The 23005-nt window shown below is 34.4% G+C and overlaps 1 protein-coding gene across 1 annotated transcript in view; it reads left to right on the forward strand.

Moving 5' to 3' along the window:
• MUC19 (mucin 19, oligomeric) overlaps window positions 1-23005 on the forward strand; it is a 189266-nt gene that overhangs the window by 46160 nt on the left and 120101 nt on the right. Inside the window, 18 exon segments of the mRNA XM_025401355.1 lie at window positions 561-807; window positions 3296-3348; window positions 3449-3549; window positions 3786-3937; window positions 4584-4722; window positions 5775-5879; window positions 5964-6158; window positions 7091-7330; window positions 7403-7559; window positions 8533-8658; window positions 9495-9636; window positions 10329-10360; window positions 11182-11211; window positions 12454-12495; window positions 13029-13061; window positions 13439-13483; window positions 21546-21584; window positions 22774-22872. Coding sequence (XP_025257140.1) covers window positions 561-807; window positions 3296-3348; window positions 3449-3549; window positions 3786-3937; window positions 4584-4722; window positions 5775-5879; window positions 5964-6158; window positions 7091-7330; window positions 7403-7559; window positions 8533-8658; window positions 9495-9636; window positions 10329-10360; window positions 11182-11211; window positions 12454-12495; window positions 13029-13061; window positions 13439-13483; window positions 21546-21584; window positions 22774-22872 — 1977 coding nt within the window.

A 23005-nucleotide genomic window follows, 5' to 3' on the forward strand; every position in this document is an offset into this window, starting at 1 on the left:
TAATGGTGTCTCATTGCTCTAAGGCTAAATACCAAACTCCTTAAGGCGGCCCTGTAAATTTTAACCACTGATTCATTCTGTCTCTGGCCATATAGTTTCTATTCTTCTATGCACTCTTTAAAAGACTCATTCTCCCTCTGATTTAGGCTATTCTCCAGACAGAATCACCTCTCCCTGGACTGTCTTCTTGCTCTTCATCTACTCACGCTCATCACTAAGTGTAGATCCTCATCTGTACACAGTTAGTGCTTCCCCTCTTGTTTCTTCATAGCACGTACCATGACTGTCCTTTCACTGGGAATGTAAGCCATGTGAAAGCAATGTATTGCTTCTCCTGTTTATGGGCTTAACCCCCAGCAAAGTTTTTAAACACATTAATAGGAATTCAGTATTGACTGAAAACAAAAAAGAATTTTAAAAACCCAATGAACAAAGACTTAAAAAATTCATAATCTCTCTTATGAAAATTCACGATATCTATAAACATCGAGCTGAAATAAAATTGTTTATTTCCCTGAATATGTACATATTCATTGTTTCTTTTGTCTCTGTACCAACAGAACATTCTTGTCCAAGTGGACTAGTTTTCAAGTACAATGTAAAAGCCTGTAATAGTTCTTGCCGATCATTGTCAGAGAGAGATAGGAGCTGTGATGTAGAAGATGTTCCAGTTGATGGATGCACCTGCCCTGATGAAATGTACCAGAATAATGAAGGAAACTGTGTACTGAAATCTCAGTGTGACTGCTACATAAATGACGAGGTCATGCAACCAGGCAAACTCATCCATATTGATGACAATAAATGGTATGGAAATTACATGTATACTTGCTATGACACTGAAATCAACAGACTGTGCTTTTCAGAGAAATGGTCTTTTGTCAGTATGAAGTCTTTTTAGACTGGTCATACTTATGCTTCTTATTTCTTAATAAAAATCTCTTTTATTCTGGAAGGCTCATTGCATCCTAATGGATATAGATTATCCCACTCTGATTTTGTTTTAAACACCAGTAGAAAAATATTCTGGTAAATTCTATATACAGACAATGTGAAATGATTTCATATTCAGAAGATGCTCTCTAGCTGTCTCTCTGTAGTCATCATTCAACAAACACTTATTAAGTGTCTGCAGTGTGCCAGGCCTTGTGCTGAGTGCTGGAGTTGCAAAGCTGAAGGAACATTGTCTTGGACTTCAAGTAAGCAGGGCACAAACTATTAGAAGGAGCTTTGTATACTAGAATATGGTAGCAGAAAGAGCCAGGTACTACCTAAGGAGATTAAGGCAAACTTCTCAGAGAAGACAGGCAAATAAATTGTACGAGGGAATGAATCTTTTTCCAGACAAAAATGAAATGTAGAGGATGATTTCCTGTAAACAGAATGCACAGATGTAGGAAATGTTAGGAAAAAACTACACATGTGGGTTGTTTTGTACAAGATTGGGTTAGAAACACTGACAGTGGTCAGATCATAACCAAGAATTTGGAATTAGTTTCTGAAGAATTGAAGAATTTTGACTATTTTGGCCTAGGAGGCTATGATTTCTACAGTTTGGAGCAAAGTAATTTTTCTCTTTCTTTCTCTTTCTTTCCTTCTTTCCTTCTTTCCTTTTTTCCTCCCTTCCTCCCTTCCTCCCTTCCTTCCTTCCTCCCTTCCTCCCTTCCTCTCCTTCTTTCCTTCCTCTCCTTCTTTCCTTCTTTCCTTCTTTTCTTTCTTTCTTTCTTTCCTTCTTTCCTTCTTTCCTTTCCTTCTTTCTTTCCTTCTTTCCTTCTTTCCTTCTTTCTTTCCTTCTTTCCTTCTTTCCTTCTTTCTTTCTCCCTTTCTCTCTTTCTCTCTTTCTCTCTCTCTCTCTCTCTCTCTCTCTCTCTCTCTCTCTCTCTCTTTCTTTCTTTCTTTCTGTCTGTCTGTCTGTCTGTCTTAGATGGGGTCTCACTTCAATTGCCTAGGCTGCAGTTCAGTGGCACAGGTTTGGCTCACTGCAGCTCCAACCTCCCTGGGCTCAAGTGATTCTCCCACCTCAGCCTTCTGAGTAGCTGGGACTACAGGTGCACGCCACCATGTCCAGCTAACGTTTTGTATTTTTAGTAGATACAGTATTTTGCCATGTTGCCCAGGCTGGTCTTAAACTCTTGGACTTAAGCAATTCACCTGCCTTGGCTTCCCAGAGTGCTGAGATTACAGGCATGAGCCACTGTGCTCAGCCTGGAGCAAAGTAATTTAAGCATGTTTCTAATTCCATAGAGAGATGTAGGAATTCTTGACAACATAATTGCCAAAATGAAATAGCCATTCAAAAATACTTTGAATACACCTCCTCTCTTTTCTTTGGTTTCATGAGGCTATCATTTAGCAATAAGTAATTTTTCTTGATCATTCAAAAGGAAAGCCTAGGTAACCCCTTTATATCAAAGCCCATGAGCCTTTGGCTGGGGTTTGATAATGATAATTTCTTTTTCTCTGTAGTTTTGGGGAATCAATAGATTAATTTTTTAATGGTGCTTAATAAAGAATTACTAATTTATCTGTTTTGGACATTAGAAAATACGCAGTCTGCTCTTATTTTCATGGGAATCAATACATTAACTTTTCAATGAATCAGGCCAGTACCTCCAAATTATGTTCCCTTCACCATATTTGAGACTTTCCTCAGCTGGCACCACTGTGATAGCTAACTTGGTTGCTCATTGTTGCTCTGTCTCTCTGTGTCCTGTTTCCTGCACTACTGCAAGAATGTGTAGCTTAAAGCCACGTGCATACCTATGTAACAAACCTGCACGTTCTGCACATGTATCCCAGAACTTAAAGTATAATAATAGTAGTAATAACAACAATAAAGACTATGTAGCCTAAAGCACTATTCTGATAGGGCCACTTCCCTGCTCAGAAACTTTAGTGACTGACAGTTACCTGGAGAACAAATACAAACTTGCAAGTCATTTAAGACCATCTAAAGTCTGGCCCCAATCTACATATACTGCTTCCCCCATTTTCCCTTCTTTCCATCCAAACATGAATCATTTGAGTCACTGGAACATATCTTGTTCTCTCCTACACCACAGTGTGGCATATTATCAGAAGTATTAAATTTCACTTCTCATCAAGATCCAGCCATCCTTTCCACAAGGTTTTCTCTGATGCCCATAAAACCTTGTTTGTACATTCTTGTAATATTTACAAGATGATATCTTATCCTTTGGTATATTTTATGCCTCTTCTGGGGATGGTGTCTCACTCATTTAACTAATTGTCCTTGAAACTTATGTCTAAATTTATAATTTTGTTTTATTTCCAGTGTCTGTCGGGATGGAATTCTTCTTTGCCAGATTCCCATTGATTTAACCCTACGTAAGTGTTAAAATCACGGTGCAAATTTAAAATATCCACTTTTGCTAAAGAAAACAGATCGACAGGCTCTTGATCAATGACAATTCTTCTTATTCTGCAGAAAATTGTTCTGGAGGGGCTGAGTATGTAGACTGTAGGGATCCCAAAGCACAGAGAAGAACCGACAGAACATGCAGTACTCGGAACATACCTGTTTTTGATGTAAGTAACATAGTATTAGAGTTTAGCCATTGAAAGGTTTTGTTTCGGGTCCTAGGAAAGCTATAATTTTAATGAAAAATAATTAGAAGGTCATACTCTTTTTGCGTGTTATTTTCAGTTGTCAGAGATTGACTCCAAATACATACATGATATATTTAAGCATTTAAATTAATGCTGATAATATGACATGATTAGAATGGTGCCTCATGGTGTATATTTTATATTTATTCTTGTAGGAGAACTTGCCTTGCAAACGTGGGTGCTTTTGTCCAGAAGGAATGGTTCGAAATTCTAAAGGGATATGCATCCTTCCTGATGACTGTCCGTGCTCTTTTGGTGGACGAGAATATGATGAAGGAAGTGTCACTTCTGTTGGCTGCAATGAATGGTGCTTAATAATGGATTTTTATTTTATTTGTTTTAGATATTAGAAAATGCAGTCTGTTCTTATTTTCATAGGAAAGAATTCACACTTTGGGATATTTGAAAAAAAAAATGACCAAATACAGTTAGAAAAAGATGCTATTTTATTTATTTATTTATTTATTTATTTATTTATTTATTTATTTTGAGACAGAGTCTTGCACTGTCACCCAGGCAGGAGTGCAGTGGCATGGTCTCGGTTCACTGCAAGCTGGCCTCCCGGGTTCATGCCATTCTCCTGCCTCAGCCTCCAGAGTAGCTGGGACTATAGGCGCTCATCACCACACCCGGCTAATCTTTTGTATTTTTGGTAGAGACAGGGTTTCACCGTGTTAGCCAGGATGGTCTTGATCTCCTGATCACGTGATCTGCCCGCCTCGGCCTCCCAAAATGCTGGGATTAGAGGCGTGAGCCACTGTGCCCGGCCAAGATGCTATTTTTAAAACAGAAGTTTATGTAGCATTGTATATATTGAACATCCTACATTATAACGAAGACTACTACAAAATTTAAATCAATATGAAACATAATTTTGTGCTTCTTTACAAAAGCAATATTAGTGTATGAATCCTGGCATAATATAATCACTACGCTGTGTCTTTTCCTTTTAGTACCTGCATTAAAGGGTCTTGGAGTTGTACCCAAAATGAATGTCAAACCATCTGCCACATCTATGGGGAAGGTCATGTTAGAACTTTTGATGGGAAAAGTTACAGTTTTGACGGTCTCTGCCAGTATTCATTTCTTGAGGTAATTATGAATATGTCTTATTAAAATTTTTCTATAATTCTTAATTGTTCATTTGTAGATTAGTTCCAAATACTTTTATTTTCAAATGGGAAATATTTTTAAAAGGTCCCTTATATGTTTCCAGAAGGCAGTAAAATGTTATATTGTGTACTGCTGGCTCTGGAGGCTAGGACTAGATTTCACTGCTGGCTCCATCTTTTATCAGATGCATGTCTTTGGGGACATTCCTTAACCTCTCAGTGTCTCAGTTTTTGTATTTACAAAATGGGCATGAAAATAGCCCCTACTTGAAACCACACTAGAGCACACACTGGAGGACATACTAGTGCTCAATAAATAAATGCTAGATATGATTCTTCCAACAACAGCACTGGCAGCAAAAATTACAACTAACATTTATGAGCGCTTCTTTGTCAAGCAAATTTATATATTTCATTGCATTTAATAATTATAATACTATAAGACTGATATTATTATTCCTATGATGCAGATGAAGAAATTGAAGTTTAGAGAGGTTAAGCAACTTAAGCTACCAAATAGAAAATGTCATAGTAAACCTAGACCTGTCTGATTACAGAGTTCATGCTTGTTACATACATTCCAGAGTTCATCTTATCAAGCTGCAAGCTTCCTAACTAACATTTAAGGGGTAAAATTTGTTGTATTTATGCATTAGTTTTGTTTGAATATCAAGTTTCATGTAAGTCTTTGAGGAAATAAGGCCAAATTTACCTAGCTAGTCTAGAAATAAATCTGTGATTACAAACGTCTGTACTTTAAATACTTACATGTTTATGGAATAATTCTGAACTTGTGCAGAAGTAATGGGAAAATAACTGAGTCAAAACAAATTAGCTAGAGTGGACTTAGTCAAGGCTAACTATCTGTAAATGTGTTAAACTATTGTTTTTTGGAAATTCCGTAACACAACATACGGCAATTTATTGAGTTTAAGGCAAATATTTTCTCTAAGAATATTTGTCTGACACAAATACTGTAGTTGAGTTCTGTGTCTCTAATATTTACAAACTATTATAATTTTTATTTTAAAGGATTATTGTGGTCATGAAAATGGCACATTTCGTATTTTAACGGAGAGTGTTCCATGCTGTGAAGATGGACTAACATGCTCAAGAAAAATTATAGTTTCTTTTCAGGTACAGTACTATTTTCTTTATTTTTTCCTCTCACATTGTGACAGCCAAATAAAACTGTTATTATAAATCTGTCTGAATTTACAGGATCAGAATGTTGTCTTGCAAGATGGTAAAGTAACAGCAGTCAAATCTACAGAAAGTAAGAAATGTGAACTCAATACAAATGCATACTCCATACATACTGTTGGCCTGTACTTAATTCTGAAATTTCAAAATGGAATAATCATGATTTGGGACAAAAATACAAGACTGTCTGTTATTCTGGATCCAAACTGGAATGTATGTATATCGCTAACAACTGAATAACGGGGAAGCAAAATCATTTCTGTTACTAAAAATTAAAGACAGGTATTGATAGGCAGAGTATAGGGGAATGGCAGGGTCTCTGTTAGAGTAACAAGCCCTCCACCTTTCTTCAACCTTCTTATGAAATATGAAATGTAATCAAAGATAACAAAATCTGGTTAAAAAGTAAATGCAAGGCCAGGCGTGGTGGCTCAAGCCTGTAATCCCAGCACTTTGGGAGGCCGAGACAGGCGGATCACCAGGTCAGGAGAGCGAGACCACCCGGCTAACACGGTGAAACCCCGTCTCTACTAAAAAATACAAAAAACTAGCCAGGCGTGGTGGCGGGTGCCTGTAGTCCCAGCTACTCGGGAGGCTGAGGCAGGAGAATGGCGTGAACCTGGGAGGCGGAGCTTGCAGTGAGCTGAGATCCGGCCACTGCAGTCCAGCCTGGGTGACAGAGCGAGACTCTGTCTCAAAAAAAAAAAAAAAAAAAAAAAAAAAAAAGAGTAAATGCAATAACCTGAGGCATTGTAGTTTACCTATATTTGGTTACTTGAGATTATCACATGATGTGATTTTCAGGTATTTGATATATTTTGAACTAAATGTGTTCCTTGGAGCAAATATTTTAAGAAGCCAAAGTAGTCTCATGTGTAATTTGAAACTAGCAGACATACCTGTTTTGGTTCTGTAGATATTTATTCTGTGTGGTACTAGATCATTTTGTGACATGGGGTACCTTAAATGGGAGAATACTCTTATCCACAAATTCTGGAATCTTATCCATGAAAATTGGAATTTTACATAGATTCATGCTCCAATATGCATAATCATGATATCTATCTGTTCATCTATCATCTGTTTATCTATCTCAATGTCCCTAGCACAACTAATTTTTAAATTTCCCTTTCCGATCAATACAGGGCAAGGTGTGTGGTCTTTGTGGAAATAACAACGGTGATCTCAAGGATGACTTCACAACAAGATACTCTTCAGTAGCTTCTGGAGCACTGGAATTTGGGAATAGTTGGAAAACAAGCCAAGAGTGTTCAGATACAGTGGCTCAGACTTTCCCATGTGATTCAAACCCATACTGTAAAGCCTGGGCTGTGCGAAAATGTGAGATCCTCAGAGACAGCACCTTCAGAGACTGCCACAGCAAGGTAGCATTGTTCTGAAAGCAGAGACTTACACAGGGTTTCCTCCCAGAGACTCATGTGCTGTGCTCTGCCTAGGTTGACCCCAGTGCTTACTATGATGCATGCATTGAAGAAGCCTGCGCATGTGACATGGAGGGGAAGTACCTGGGATTCTGCACTGCCGTGGCTATGTACGCAGAGGCGTGTAGTGCAGTTGGAGTTTGTGTCTCATGGAGAAAACCAAATCTGTGTCGTAAGTGAAGTCCATATGATGTTGTTCTTTCAAAATGTAATTAGATAGAAGTATTTTGTTAGACCCTCAGTCTTCCTCTCATATTTTCTATAAAACACATGTTTGTGTACCTAGAAACATGTTGATATTTTTGTTTATGGTGTGCAAAAATACCTAACTTAAAAAATAAAGCACCTGGCCCAGCGCTTCAAGTTCAATTTTAGTTTAAAAATTCATGTGTTCACAGGGGGAAAAATGAATACTGATGGAGAATATTTCTCATTCATACTTCGATGATGAACTGTTTACCTATCTTGGTATATTTACATATCCTTCAATATTTACTGAATATATTACTTTTGCTTAAAGTGCTCACACATGTTTCCTTGAAAACTTTCATAGAGCCCTATTGAAGATGAACTGTACATTGAGTATAGACTGAATCTCGATACATATGGAATGTAATAACCTTAATAGAAATGAGTCAGCTCTTTTCCTTCTAAGTATTATGAGAGAAAATATGAGAAGTGTTAAAACAGAACCCTCATTTTATTCAGTTTTTTATGCACAGGATTAGATTATGTTGACATCTTTAGTTACTTCATTTAGGAACTGTTATTTACATACTAAAAAGCTTAATTGTCTAGGATTTAGTTTTCCAATTTAAAGTTGAAATTGAAACCATGAATCTAGGCTATGACCTAAATATCTCTAAATGATAAAATGAAAGTTTACCTGTTAAATCTCAAACTAACCAGAGTATGAGATGGCAAAACAAAGTTCTATTTTGAGTTTATATGTCTACTCCCCTTGTGACCTATTTTGGCTTATATGACAGTTTAGATAAAGCCAAAGGAACTTGATAAGACCTGATATAGTTTAGATATGTTTATTATTAATATCATCCCAAATCCCCTATTAAAATGCTTTGGAAAATGAAAGGTGAAAATTGTCATATAATGAATGAAAGTAATTTGATATAATTCAATTATAGCTGTCTACTGTGATTATTACAATGCACCTGGGGAATGCAGATGGCATTATGAACCTTGTGGCACAGTGACTGCAAAAACATGCAAAGATCAGGTCATTGGCCAGAAATTTTCTTCACTTTTAGAAGGTAACACATACTTTAAGAATATCCATAAAGTAGTGCAAATGCTATTCATCTTAACTGGAAAGGATTGCTTCTCCCAATTTAGTGTCTAACACTTGGCAATTTAATGAATAGTTATCTTTATTATGTCATTAATGTTTCTACATTAGAAACACTTTCTCTAAACATAAGCTTAGTGGGGGATGGGGACAGCACTCTGATCCTATTGTCACTTTTATATCTTTGATTAGACAATGTTGTTTAGTGTGAATGCAGTTTCAGAATGCAACATATGATACAATCTTGCTTGAGTAGTATAATTACTGTAGTAATGAACTATATCTTACACTTAAGCAGCATTTTATTCTTAGCATTATTTTCAGAGATAAACAAAAAACAGGCAAGAAAACAGTATAACATGAAACTCTTCCAAAAGTCACAACTGTGTTAAATCCTTTGGTGTATTTTTAGCTTATTTTGCTATGACTTTATCTTTACTTACTGTTGCAAAGACAGATATTTGAAACTGGCATTCACATTTCAGGATATGTATTTACCAGAGCCTATTTTATGTTACAGCATCATGCCCGTTATGAAAGTAGCAAATCATTTAAAATTACTTCAAGAATCATTTTAGAAAAAAATAAATCAACCAAAATCTTTAAGTTCTTAGTCTGACATTTCACTGCAAGAAGATCTGAACCTTGTTTTATTTTTATATTTTCATTATGAGTGTGATATTGTTTTGCTATTGTCTACTTCACTTCATGGAGTCATTTAAGTAACTTTACAAATATATAATATTCAGTATAATGAGTTTCAGTAGATAGAGATGAACTGTGGGTCATTTTTACACACAGGTTGTTATGCTAAGTGCCCAGATAGTGCTCCTTACCTGGATGAGAACACCATGAAATGTGTCAGTTTATCTGAGTGCAGCTGCTTCTATAATGATATCATACCAGCAGGGGAAGTGATTGAAGATAATTGTGGAAGAACATGGTATATTCTCTACTAACTTTTCAATAAGCAATTTTGACTTTTGCCTTTTCATTTAGGAGGAAAACTAAATACGTGTATGAATATATTGTGTTAATAATATATATGTCATGTATACATGTATATATATCTATAATTTTTGATCCTGCCATTTCTGAATGAGAAGGCCAGCTTTAGGTTCATTTTATATCAGTTATGTTAGTTATTTTTATTTTCAGATAATTCGCATGTCAACAAATGGTTTGTGGAATTTTATACTTAATAACGCAGAACACAGGACAGAAAATGTCATTGTGTAGTTGTAGAGGAAAAGAATTTTAATTCTTTAAATGTAAGATTATGTTCACAGGTTTTCAAACAGTTACATGGAAGCAAATTGACGGGTTCATAGTAGGTCACCACGGCCATCAAATAACATCGTGTTTGAAACTGACTATGTAAGAACTACCTTTAAGGGTTACCTGCACACCATTTCTTCAGGTGCCCGGAGCTCCTCAGTGAAACGACTGGGTATAGCAGCACATGGAAAAACAAGCAATTTGAATAGTATTCTCTTGGGGAAACAAATATTTACTTCTATTTGGTTCTGCTGGTTTTCAATCAGGCAATTTGTTGTTTTAAATTTGTGAGCTGTATGCAATTAAGAGTCAAATTTTCCAATTCATTCTTTTTTTCTTTTTACATTTAACTTTCAGCTACTGTATTGCAGGGCAGTTGGAGTGCAGTGGTAAGTCATTAAATTTTACACTAATTGATTTAGGAAAAATCAGAGGAGGGGTTGGGAATCATTTTTAGGCTAATCACCAGAGGGGCAGGGACTTAAATGCATTAGGCTGTCCCTCAGAGGACTGGCACAATTCCATCCCAGAGCGATTGTCCATGATGAGTTGTGTGGGAAACCAGTGCTGCCAAGATATGCTGAACGACTGTCAGATGGGGCCATGGCTGATACTCAGGGGGTGCACCTGCTGCATACATGCCCCTGCCTAACTGTAGGTTCTGGGAATTGAGGGAGTGAGGCATCAGTGAAAGGATGATTCCTCCCCACTGATAATGAAAGGGAGGAATAGAAGATGAGAATCAATATAAAAAGAATTAAATAACTGAAGGATTGTTCGTGAGCAACACATATCTCTCACTGCAACCTCCACCTCCCTGGTTCAAGTGATTCTCCTGCCTCAGCCTCCCGGGCAGCTGGGATTACAGGCGTGAGCCACCACACCTGGCTAATTTTTATATTTTTAGTGGAAATGGGGTTTCACCGTGTTGGCCGGGCTGGTCTCGAACTCCTGACCTCAGGTGATCCACCTGCTTTGGCCTCCCAAAGTGTTGGGATTACAGGCATGAGCCACCGTGCCTAGCCACAACACACATCTTAAAAAAATAAATCCCAAAAACCTTCAAAAGAATATGTTAGCTACTCCTTTTTATATTAGAAATTGCAAGAAGTAAAATAAAAAGAGACGTGACTTATAGACAAATTGAGATGTAGAATTTTTTCAAGATATAAAAGTTCCTGTCAATAACAGTAATGTGTGATTATTTCAGAAACTGCTCCTACCAATTCAACATTTGCAGGTAAAATCATCATTATATTTTAAATGTTGTATCTCTGATTTCTTCGTGTAGCTAATCCTTTATGGTTTCACTTGAATCTGTGCCAGTAAAAGGTATGATGGTAAATCTGCTGATACAAAAATTGTGAATTAAAATGAACAGTTACTAGAAATATGTCAGAATACCATTTCATTATATTCCTATGAATTAAGTTAGGAATATGATTAAACATACAATAGATATTATTAGTTAATATTTGTTATTAATTCATTAATATTTTAACTCTGCACATTAGTTAAATATCATCGTCCAAAGCTTGATATTTTTAGATAATAATTGAATAAGTGAATGAAGTAGAAGTAAATGTTGCCTTCTGTGAAGTAAATATTTTAAAACCATCATCATGCTAGAGGATGATTTGAAAACAGAAATAAAAAATTATTTCCTTCCTTCCTTCCTTCCTTCCTTCCTTCCTTCCTTCCTTCCTTCCTTCCTTCCTTCCTTCCTTCCTTCTTTCCTTCCTCCCTCCCTCCCTCCCTCCCTCCTTCTCATTCCTTACCTCCCTCCCTCCTTCTTTCCTTGCCTGCTTTCTTGCTTCCTGTTTTGCTTGCTTTCTTGTTTTGAGGCAGGGTCTCACTTTGTTGCCCAGGCTGGAGTGCAATGGTGCAATCACAGTGCACTGCAGCCTCTATTGCCTTGGCTCATGTGATCCTCCCATCTCAGCCTCCTGAGTAGCTTGAACCAAAGGCATGCGCTGCCATGCCTGGCTAATTTTTTATTTTGGAGAGATGGTCTTGTTCTGCTGCCCAGGCTAGAGTGCAGTGGCACGATCAGGGCTCACTGCTTCCAACAGTGAGCTTCCAACAGTGAGGCTTTGACAATTTATTTAAAATTATGCAATCTGCTGTAAAATGCTAGTTAAATTTTAGTTATTTTTGGTCACTTACCTGAAGTGAAGTTTTCATGTCAAGGTTCTGAACCACATTCCTTTAAAGTCGTTATTGGCCCATAAAGAGACCTTATAAAGTTCCTATGAGATTTTGGTTAAGTGATAATAACAGGAAATAGTTATTTTTGGTGGACATATATAAATATATGGTGTTATTTGTGTAGATGTAAATAAAAAATTATTTTGTCACTTAACCTCTGCACATGTTTCAGAAATTTTACTTTTAGTTTATGACAACTGGTTTCTTGAGCTATATTTCCCAGCAAAAATTATTCAATTAATTTATTTTCATAAATATTGTGTTTCCTAAACAGTTTCCACTACAACAGCTACCGCCATATTAAGCACCGGAGCAGGTATATAAATTAAAAAGTGCTAACTATTTTTATAGCTCCTAAATGAGCAGCAAAGATAATTGATAGTTTGGGAATCATGGTACTTTTTTCAAAGTTTTCATTCTCCATTTATGTATTTGCTAAAGGCCCATGCCAAATAGCAGGTCTGTACGTAATTGTAACATTATTAAAGAACATCTTCCCTTTTCAAAAGTTGTCTGTCCTAAGAAGAACATTCTACATTCTACTGATTTGGAGAAAGTGGCTATGTCAGAAAATTCTATGTTAAATTCCTTGAAAGTAATTTACAATTTCTTTTATTAACACCAAGAAATCTTTAACTTTAATTGGATGCTTTGTCATTAAAACAGTAGCTAGCGGAGTACAAAAGTATATTGAAATGTGTAAACATCTGATAAGCGAACTTAACTGTTACATTTAATCATTTATTTGCATTCTGGAGATTGAAACATGTTTAAATAGGTATGGTTAACCTCATCTTTCAATACCAGTTTAATGTATTTTTCCAAATATTTGTCTTCTTCTTTGCATAGCAATTACACTGGTTACCAGTAGCCCAGGCATAGGTAAGCTGTAACCTCTAAGCCACAACTTAATCAATGGCGGATTTTTAAAAACACCCAAAACTTCCTTTGCAGTATTATATCTTTGTAATGACATTTTTAGAAGAAATAGACGAAGTTTCTTTTATAAAAAAGAATTTTTTAGAGAAAGCTTTTGGGGAAAAAAAGCATTATACCAAATGATAAGGTTTTTTGACCTTTTACTTGGGGCCTATACATTCTAAAACTAATATTTGGGCTTCTTTTCACCTATATGATGATTTTTTGTCTGATACAGTCATTTCAAGTTGATCCATTTTGCATGTGACTATAGATGTTCTTGGAAGTATAATTTCCCCTGCGTATAAAACTTATTTTTTCCATTGTTTTCTCAAATTCAGCAGCATCCATTCCAGCGATTACAACATCAAGCAGTGAAACAACAGGTAGGTAAATCAGAAAATCCATAAGTGATGAATAAAGTTTTTAATAAAGGTTTGTATCTGAAACCTTGAACAACTTAAATATTAGAATCAACATCAGTTTGATTACACATTAAAATATTTGGGTTTGAATTTTCCCTCTGACCATCCAGTTTCCCTAATTTAGTTTGCTATTTTATCTTTCCACCTAAATTTAAAAATGTATTCAGTATGTTTCAGTGTCTTTAATGTATATGAAAATATGATTAAAAAATTCACAAAAAATGGCTAGCAGACAGTTTAGCATTGTGACTCTACATGTTGTTGTTGTTTGTAATATATAATAGTCACCTTCTTTTCTTTAAACTAATTAATTATACAATTAAAAAGATGTCATTTTTACTTAATTGAAGATTCACATGCATAGTGTATGTCATTTCTTTCTCGAATCTATGTGTCTGAGAAAATCATCCATAGATTTCAACCTTCCAACTCTGCACTATCTTTCATATACTCACTTTTCTATACTTACAGTCTTTACCCCCAACTTAGCACTAATTCTCTTTCTTTATTATTTATTAACTTATCAAGTCTTAAATGAATACATTACTTCAAGTCACAGGCCATGCTTCGCCATCCTTGAATTCCCAATTGTACCTAATGTTAAGGTACAGATTAGTTTGTGTTCAGTAAGTAGTTACAGAGTGAATGAATGACTTTTCTTTTTCCCTGTCAAAAATTTAGAACTCAAGTTTAGAACTTTAGCTCAGAATTTCTGGTGAAGGTTAAACTATTTGTTAAATATTAGTTATACTGATCAATCCAACAGTTCATACATTTCACTCATTAGAGCTAATCTTCAATACAAAGATACAGTGTAAAACCAAGGCTATTATTGGATTATAAATTGATATCATAATATAGAATTGTGACTATAATTTTGAACATTTTGTAAACCTTAGTGTTGTCTATTTTTAAATTAATATATTTTTATATTAAAGGAGTAAATACATATGTATATCTTAAAGCATCAGCTACCATAGTGCACAATATTATTAAAAATACCGAAAACAACATGCTACTTCCTGTCAAACTTTCTCTTATGTTGGATACCATTCGTGACACAAAGCATTACTGGCTCTTTCAATGTAAATCTCAGAAAGCCTGACACATTTCAGAAATGTTCTTCTGCAGTCTGTAATCATAAATTCATTTCCCAGGACTAATAACAATTTCATCCCAATAGTTTTTTGAATTATTTGTCATGCACCGCAGAGTAATTTTCTAGCTACGTGTTACCTCAGGTGCAAGCAGTGGACTGAATCCCTAATTTTCAGCCTGGCTCTGTTTCTAAGATGATTAATTTGGTTCAGTTACTAAGCTTTCCTTTAGTCAAAGTCATTCATCAGCTATTAAAACTTTCGTATCTTGTGATCATTTAAAGAAATAATTTTTTCCTTGATTCAATGAACTGCATAGCTACGCATGAATCATAAGCAGCTTAGATAACTATTTCTATTTCTTCAGTATCATGATGATGATATCTATATCCTATATCACAATACTTACCTAGAACTATTAAAAGTGGTTTAATTTTTCTAGCTTATATACATATATATAAAATATATAAATTATATGTATATAAAATATATAAAATATATAATTTCCTTTTCAAACACCTGGTTTTGAATGTAATATTCAATTTTATTTTGTCAACACTTTGTACTGTAGTAAGTTAACTGTCCATGGAAAACAGAACATCATGAGTAGATTACCCTGATAAGGTTTTTGTGAGCAACTGATTAAGTTTTAGATGTAATATTTTGTCCCATTTACCGTAAAACACTAAAAAAACTTATCAATTATCTTCATGGTAGCATTTTAAAAATTATAAATCAAATGCAGAGTTGAATTATAGGAAAGATTACCTGGGTGATTTTTTCCTTGAATTCATTTGGTATTATTTATGACTTTTGTGCTTTGCCTTACTGAATCCTAATGTTTTATTTAATTTCCCTGAAATTCTGGTAGATATTTCATGCTCTGTAAGTATAATATTAATAATTAACCAAATGGTATGTTACTATTTTATTGAAAAATATGCTAAAAATGACTTTTATTGAGGATTTACCTTATTCTAGTCATTATATTAAATATTTTTCATTCAGTATCTCATTAAATCTTAATCCTCTGATTGTTATTCTCCAGTCTTCCTCACCTCATCATTTTAAAGGTGAGGAAATGCAAAGAGCTTAACTAACATTTTCAGGGTTATAAGGATCAGAAAGAAAAGGACTTTCTGGCATGATCTAGAGAGAAGTCAGGATTGGTTTTCTTTTTCTTGTTATCCATGAAAGCCAGAAACTGTAGTCAACATCATTATAAAATCAGGAGACAAAGAAGTATAAAAATGTTTATTTTTTTCCCTCATATTAAAATTTTCCAATTGTGCCACAAAATGTGTGTGTTTCAAATAAAGTTAGTCAAGTAATCCCAATGTGCAGAAAACATTGATTATCAAATTAATAATATATTCCCAGCATTTATTAATAGTGTATGTATAGCTTATCTTGTTGCTGGAACAGATTAGGAAGTGCTAATTTTCCAGATAAACTGAAGCATACAAAACTTTAATTAAATTTTAGTTAAATGTATCAAATTTCAATTAAAAAATAACAATTAGTGGTAAGAATTAGAGGTAATTCTTAGTTCCTTATCTTTTCTGAGGCTATGACCATATCACACTATACAGATGGGAATTTAGAAATCATTCAAATAATGATTAACTTCGTTTTCCTTAAAACCTGTGACTTGAGGGCTTGGCACATGCCAGTTGGTCATCTTTGTTCATTCGATTAAGTGGAAATCATAAATAGTATACTTCAACTTGTGCTAGGGACTTGGACTGAGTACAAACTATTCAAAATAAAATGTGGTATTTCTGATTTTTAACAACTAAGAGATGATATGCCAATTTTCTTCTGGCTGAGGAATCATAATAATTTATATAAAATGAGGATGGTAGTCAGAAGAAACCCAGAAAGTGCTAGATAAGGGTTTACTGGTATTTTTATTTTGGAGCTCCAAAGTAAAAAAAGTCACATCTATTATTTTTCATTTTTCATGTAAGAATAAAACATTTTCCTTTAAGAGACACCAACTTATTTTTTCTTTTCACGCTCTTTTTCTTTCTAAATTCATCCAATAAACATTATATCATTGTGAAAACAAAACAGTTTAGATTGTTTGCTTTTAGAATGTTTTTAAAAAAAATAAAGGTCTTTTGTAGAGCAATTGTCTTGCACAAATTGTAGGCTTGAAAGATGCATCCTATTTCTTTCACTGACATTGGTGGTTTAACAGTGGCATTTTCAAATTGTGATGAATCCCTAACTACAAAATGATTTTTGTTTTTAAGTTTTCTGGTGGTAAGCCTCACTTGATCAGTTATGAGAACAATGAATCCCATATTTGTTTTATTTTAAAATAAGTGTTTTGACACCATCACTAGCAAAGGGTGTTTTTTTCTGTTTCTTTCAAAATATAGTATGCATCAACCAAAGATACTTAGAGATTGAAAAGTAAAAGATTATATTTCAGATATAATATAGCTAAGAAGACACTTTATTTCAAATATGTATTTCCTCTCCATGAACTATCTATAATAAATGAAAGGATTTGTTTCTTGGACATGGAAACCCATTTCATTGTGGATAATGTATTAGTGCTTTTGAGCAGAACCAATATGATAAATGGGATAAATTAACTTGGTTAAAACTTTCCTACTTTTACTTTTTGCTTTGTCTTAAAAATAAATCATTTTAACATAAAAACCTATAATTATTGAACACAAAGATAACATTTATTTTAAAAAGAGTCTCGGCGGGGCAGTGGGGTAGGGGCTGCAGGCTTTTGCCACTAACTTGTTCTCTGGATAAAGTACTTTTGACCAAGTACTGCATAGAAGACAAGGTATGACTTCGTTGTTGAATAGACCTTAACTTTTTGTTGCGGTAAATAGCATAGAAGTAAAGGGTACTTTTGAGCAGTTTAGAAAAACATTGCAGAAAACTCTAAAGTGAAAGGGAAGCAGTGTGCAGACTTTAATTTCTCCACATGCTTTCTGTATCTATCATCTTTTCCATACAGTGAATGCTTTCAGAGGGCTAAAATACCCTGAGAGATGCCTAGCTAACCATTCTAATAAGCATGCTATTTTTAGAAGAAACATTATGCAGTTATGGGGCTTTTCCTTTTTAGATTGACTGATCTTGATACAGAGCTAATATTTACTGAGCACTACTCTACCTATATGACATATATTATGTGATTTGATACAGAAAATTCCCTGAAGTGGTGCCATCATTTCCCCCTATTTACAAATGAGTAAATGGAAACACAAAGAGGTTAAGTTATACATTCAAGGTTACTTGCTAATAAGTTGCAGAGATAATTAAAATTCAGAACATATTTTCTAGACTCCAGTCCTAATGCCCCGGTGTTTCCATGTTTAAAGAAGAGGATGAAGTTGAATTTAATTTACATCAGTTATTGAAGAAGCAACATGTAATTACAGATTCTGATTTCAAATTGGAACTTATGATAAAATCATAGGTTGTTTAGTAGGTTTATATTAAAACAACAACAAAATCCCCCCTGTGAATGAATACGTGGGATACTGACATATAATTTAAAAGTGAGTTTCTGTTACACAACCATATAATCTGTTAAAATGCATATTTACTCAAAAATTTAAAAACTTAGAATGTTACAACTGTAAGTTATGTATAAATTTTGTTTATACAATGTGCTTATTATAAAATAGCATCAATCATAAAAAAAATCGCATCAGGCAAAGGGAGGTAGATGAGTATAGTGGAATGTGGAATTAGAAAAATAAGAATTTGAATCCCTCCCCTTAAAGTTTGACCCTGTTTTAAGTCCCTCAAGCAGCCTGAGGTTTAGTGTTCTCATCTGTGAAGTGGGAACTAAAAATTATCTCTACATGGAAAGATTTGAGAAAACAGTAAATGTGACAGTGCAGCTTAGTGTAATACATAGGAAGTATTCAGTAAAGGCAACTTTATTATTAGTGAATTTTATAAGGAATGATTAACTAGGTGAATGAGTTTATATTTTAGTTGGGGAGTTTAATACTTTATAGGTTACTAATCAGAAACATACTGCTTCTTGAATTAAAGCCAATTTTATGAATTTTTAAACTTTTTCAGAATAAGATATTTTGCAAAAGCTGTAGACTCTGCAGTACTGAATTTGTTGTTTATGAGGGGAAATGTTATGGATACTCCTGAAGTTTATCTTTCAGACATATATTTTAAGTAAAATAAACTTCATTGAAAAAAATGCCAAAATATTTTTTCCTTGTAAAAATTAAAATGATTCTTAGAATTAATTTAAAAACTTAGTGGTAGCTAGAAAATTAATTAAAAGACTTTATATTAAGTTTGTAGCGAGGTGAAACCCAAGTGGACAAAGCCACTTGAAAAAATGTTTTAGGGTGGAGTTAGTGTTTTGGTGAAGGCAGCTCCTCCTATTACTATTTATGTCTCGTACACAAAGAAGCTGACGCATAATACTTGACAGTATCAAGTACTTCCAGCATGTGTGTTCATTTGCAAGTAACAGAAAAATCAGTTGAAACTGTAATGGTTATGGATGTCAGAATTAATGAGAACGAGAATGCAGTCTCTATCAGTTTTGGTAATTAAACCCAGAAGAAAAGTGAGTTCTCACGTATTCCTGTTAGTAAAGGCTTATCCCTACTTTTATTGCTGTATCAATAATTTCAGACTTACATCTTCTGAAGTTCATTCATGGGGAAAGGGAGCTATATCATAGTAGCCTGACTGGTCTGTACTCCAATCTGTGCCTAGTTTAAATAACTCTATGACCCTGATTAAAGATCGGTCCTTGAGATGCACATGAGCATGTTGCCATCTCAGCAACATCAATTATAAGGAAAGGCCTATAAATATGTTCTCTTGTGCATATGGCAAAAATAGTGATGATCAGAGCACTACCACCTATGATGTGCAACTATGTTCTTGAATCCATGTTGATTAGAGCATATTTATTTAGATGTGTAAATTTTGGAGATTTGATTTTATTCCATATGATAATGCTGCTTTTAATTAAATGCAATTGTCTTCAGTTTGAAAGTGCTCAAATTGGATCACTGGAATTCCATAAAGGTTAAATCAATACTAGGAAATGGAATCTGCACCAAAATCTTTGGGAATATCAGGGTCTATCTATTCTTCCACATCATTCTAATCTTGATCGTCTCTGGGGTTCATGGCATAACAGTCTTTCCATGCTATTCTTACAATTAGATCAGCAAGATATTTTGATTCAAATGTCCAACTATTGTGCTCATTAGTGAGAAAAGATCAAGATCTGAGCTGGTCAGTTGGTGGAGTCTGTGTAATACCGATTTTGAAAATTCTTCTCAACTAAACCTTGTCAGCTCTTGATAACTGTCACAAAAATTTTCTCTGAAACTAGTTACCATACTTATTTAAATATACATTCTGTAAAGTAATTCAGGGAGACAGGAAATTTTATTCTTTACTTGATATTGTGTTCTATAATTTCTAGTCTAATTTTTAATATTTCCATTAACATGATGAATGGGTAATTAAGAAAACTTGAAAACTGCAGGAGGTGATGTGTTATACGTACAGGCAGAATAACATAAAAAGCAGTATGGGTCACAGTCCTAGGTACTGGGGGATTTACATTTGAGTCCTAGTTTTGTCGCTAACCAGCAGTATGATCTTGAACAAATCACTCAACTTTTCTGAGCCCCATTCTTTATAGGAAAATGGGTAAAATATTTTTACTCCATTCATTCATTCATTCATTCATTCTATGGACAAATATTTCTCAAGCTCTTATTATGTGCTAGGCACTCTTATAGGCCTTGGAGATACTAAAGTGAATTAAAATTGACATGGTTTCTGCCTTTATAAAGCCTACAGCCTAGTCAGGAATGTGGATATCAATTAAGTAATTACAAAAACAAATGGAAACTTACATCAACACAAGAGCTATGGGGTATCTAAAAGGGCCTGGGATGAGAGGCAGGGGATTTAATCCAGTCAAGGAGCTCAGGAAGGACTGAAGAAAAGATGATTGAGTTGAGAACTGACCAATGAAAGCTCAAGTAGGAGAAGAGGAGGAAAGAACCATGTTCCAAGTACAGAGAACTGCAAACAGCAGGTAGAAAAGATAGAAAGGCAAGTGTGGCTGGACGAGGAGTGAGGATCAAATAGATTCTGTGAGAAGTTTGTTTCTCTCCTTCTTTTTTTGAAGTTCCAAAACACTATAAAATTGCAAAGTAGTATTGTTTACATAAAGTAAGCAGTGGATTTCCATGGATTTTCAATGAAAATTAACATTGAAATAGAGAAAATGCCTGACTATTTTTTTTATTTATGAAAACCCCAAATTAATAAAGGCTTATTTTTAAGTGCACAGGTCCTCAGTAAACATGTGATGAGCTTTTATCACATCCCTAGCAATGGGCAGACATTGAGAATACAAAGGTAAAACATGGCCTTTTCCTTCAGGAGTTCACTGATAATCCACAACAGCTGTTTAGGGTAAATTCAAATTTATTTTTATAAACCTGCTATGTCAAATCATAAACATAAATCTTAAAAAATATTTATCCTTTTCCCTCCAAGTCCTTATAGACTAAGTGTTACTCAATATAAAAATATCCAAGCTGCAGACAACCAGAAGCTGAGAAAAGTTGAAGAAACCATAAACTGCAAAATCAGCCTCTGCTTATCAGAGGATGTATTGCCGTTGTTGATATACATTCCATTTACTTTGTATTTAGTAGAATTCAGCATATGTGTATATGTGTGTATGTATACATTGGAAAGTACACCATGTATGTCACTATTTTAAAAATGAAATACAAATTTTTTATTAACTCTAAACACTAAATATATTACAAGTTACTCTATATTGAAAACTACACAACAGCTGAACAGTCTCTCTAGTATTTTTTCCTTGAGGTTGGAAAAATTCACATCATTTCTGTTTTCCTTTTCAGGAACAACTCTAGGTCCTCTCACCGAGCCTTTTACTACAGGCCAGTATATTAATTCCTGCTTTTATATGTTAAATAAAAATATTCAATAGTTTAAATTATTAGTCACTTTGGCTTTTAAAGAAAGAATGTATAGGACAGTTTGGCTTTAGAAAAAATATTTCAAACAAGTAGTTTACTAGGTTTTTACCACTGACTTTAAATTTTTCTTTAAAAACCTTGAATTTTACTTGTTTTTGATCAGTCTATATTGACTGGCTATAGAAACATAGTAGATATATACATATATGGCATACATGAGATGTTTTGATACAGGCATGCAATGTGAAATAAGCACATCATGGAGAATGGGGAATCCATCCCCTTAAGCATTTACCCTTTGTGTTCTAAATAATCCAATTATATTCTTTATTTTAAAATGTATAATTATTATTGGCTATAGTCACCCCATTGTGCTATCAAATAGTAGGTATTATTTATTCTTTTAAATGTTTTTATACCCATTAACCATCCCCACCTCTCCCTAACCCCTGACTACCCTTCCTAGCTCTGCTAACCATCCATTTACATTCTATGTTCATGAGTTCAATGGATCTGATTTTTTTAGATCCCATAAAATAAGAACATGTGATGTTTGTCTTTCTGTACCTGGCTTATTTCACTTAACATAATGATCTCCCATTCCATCCATGTTTTTGCAAATGACTGGATCCCATTCTTTTTTATGGCTGAATAGTACTCCATTTCGTGTATCGTTTATCCATTCATCTGTTGCTGGACACTTAGCTTGCTTCCAGATCTTAACTATTGTAAACAGTGCTGTCACAAATGTAGGAGTGCAGATATCTCTTTGATACACTGATTTTCTTTCTTTTGGGTATATGCTCAGCAGTGGGATTGCTGGATCATACGGTAGCTCAATTTTTAGTTTCCTGAGGAACCTCCAAACTTTTCTCCACAGTGGCTGTAGGTTCTGCTTATTTTAAAACACTTATTTAGAAAAATATATGAAGAACTAGTGTGGCTCAGTTCAAGATGCAGAAAGCTGTATTTGTAAAAAAGAAAAAAAGGCAATGATATTAAAACAAATTCTTAGGGAACTCTAGGCAGAAAGTCACTGGCTTTATTGATTCTATTTTCTATGGTAAATTTGATTAAACAGTTAACTCACTCCATGGTGATAAAGTCCTAATAGACTTTAGATGAGACGTTTATTTTATGTTTTTCTCAGGCATTACTGAAACTTCAGTTCCCATCATCTCAACATCTGGAAATGCAGGCACGACAGGAGTAGTGAGCCCCACCGTCACTGGTGCTGCAGGCGTGGCAGGTAAATTAAATTCAGAACAAAGTATACCAGTCTCAGCTAAGAAACTCATTTTAGGTGATGTTACTCAGAACAATATTTTGCAAAATAAAAGTATTAGAGCTAGGTGATTATTCCTTATATGTAATTGAAATAT

The sequence above is a fragment of the Theropithecus gelada genome, chromosome 11, assembly GCF_003255815.1.
Source record: "Theropithecus gelada isolate Dixy chromosome 11, Tgel_1.0, whole genome shotgun sequence".
Classification (NCBI taxonomy): domain Eukaryota; kingdom Metazoa; phylum Chordata; class Mammalia; order Primates; family Cercopithecidae; genus Theropithecus; species Theropithecus gelada.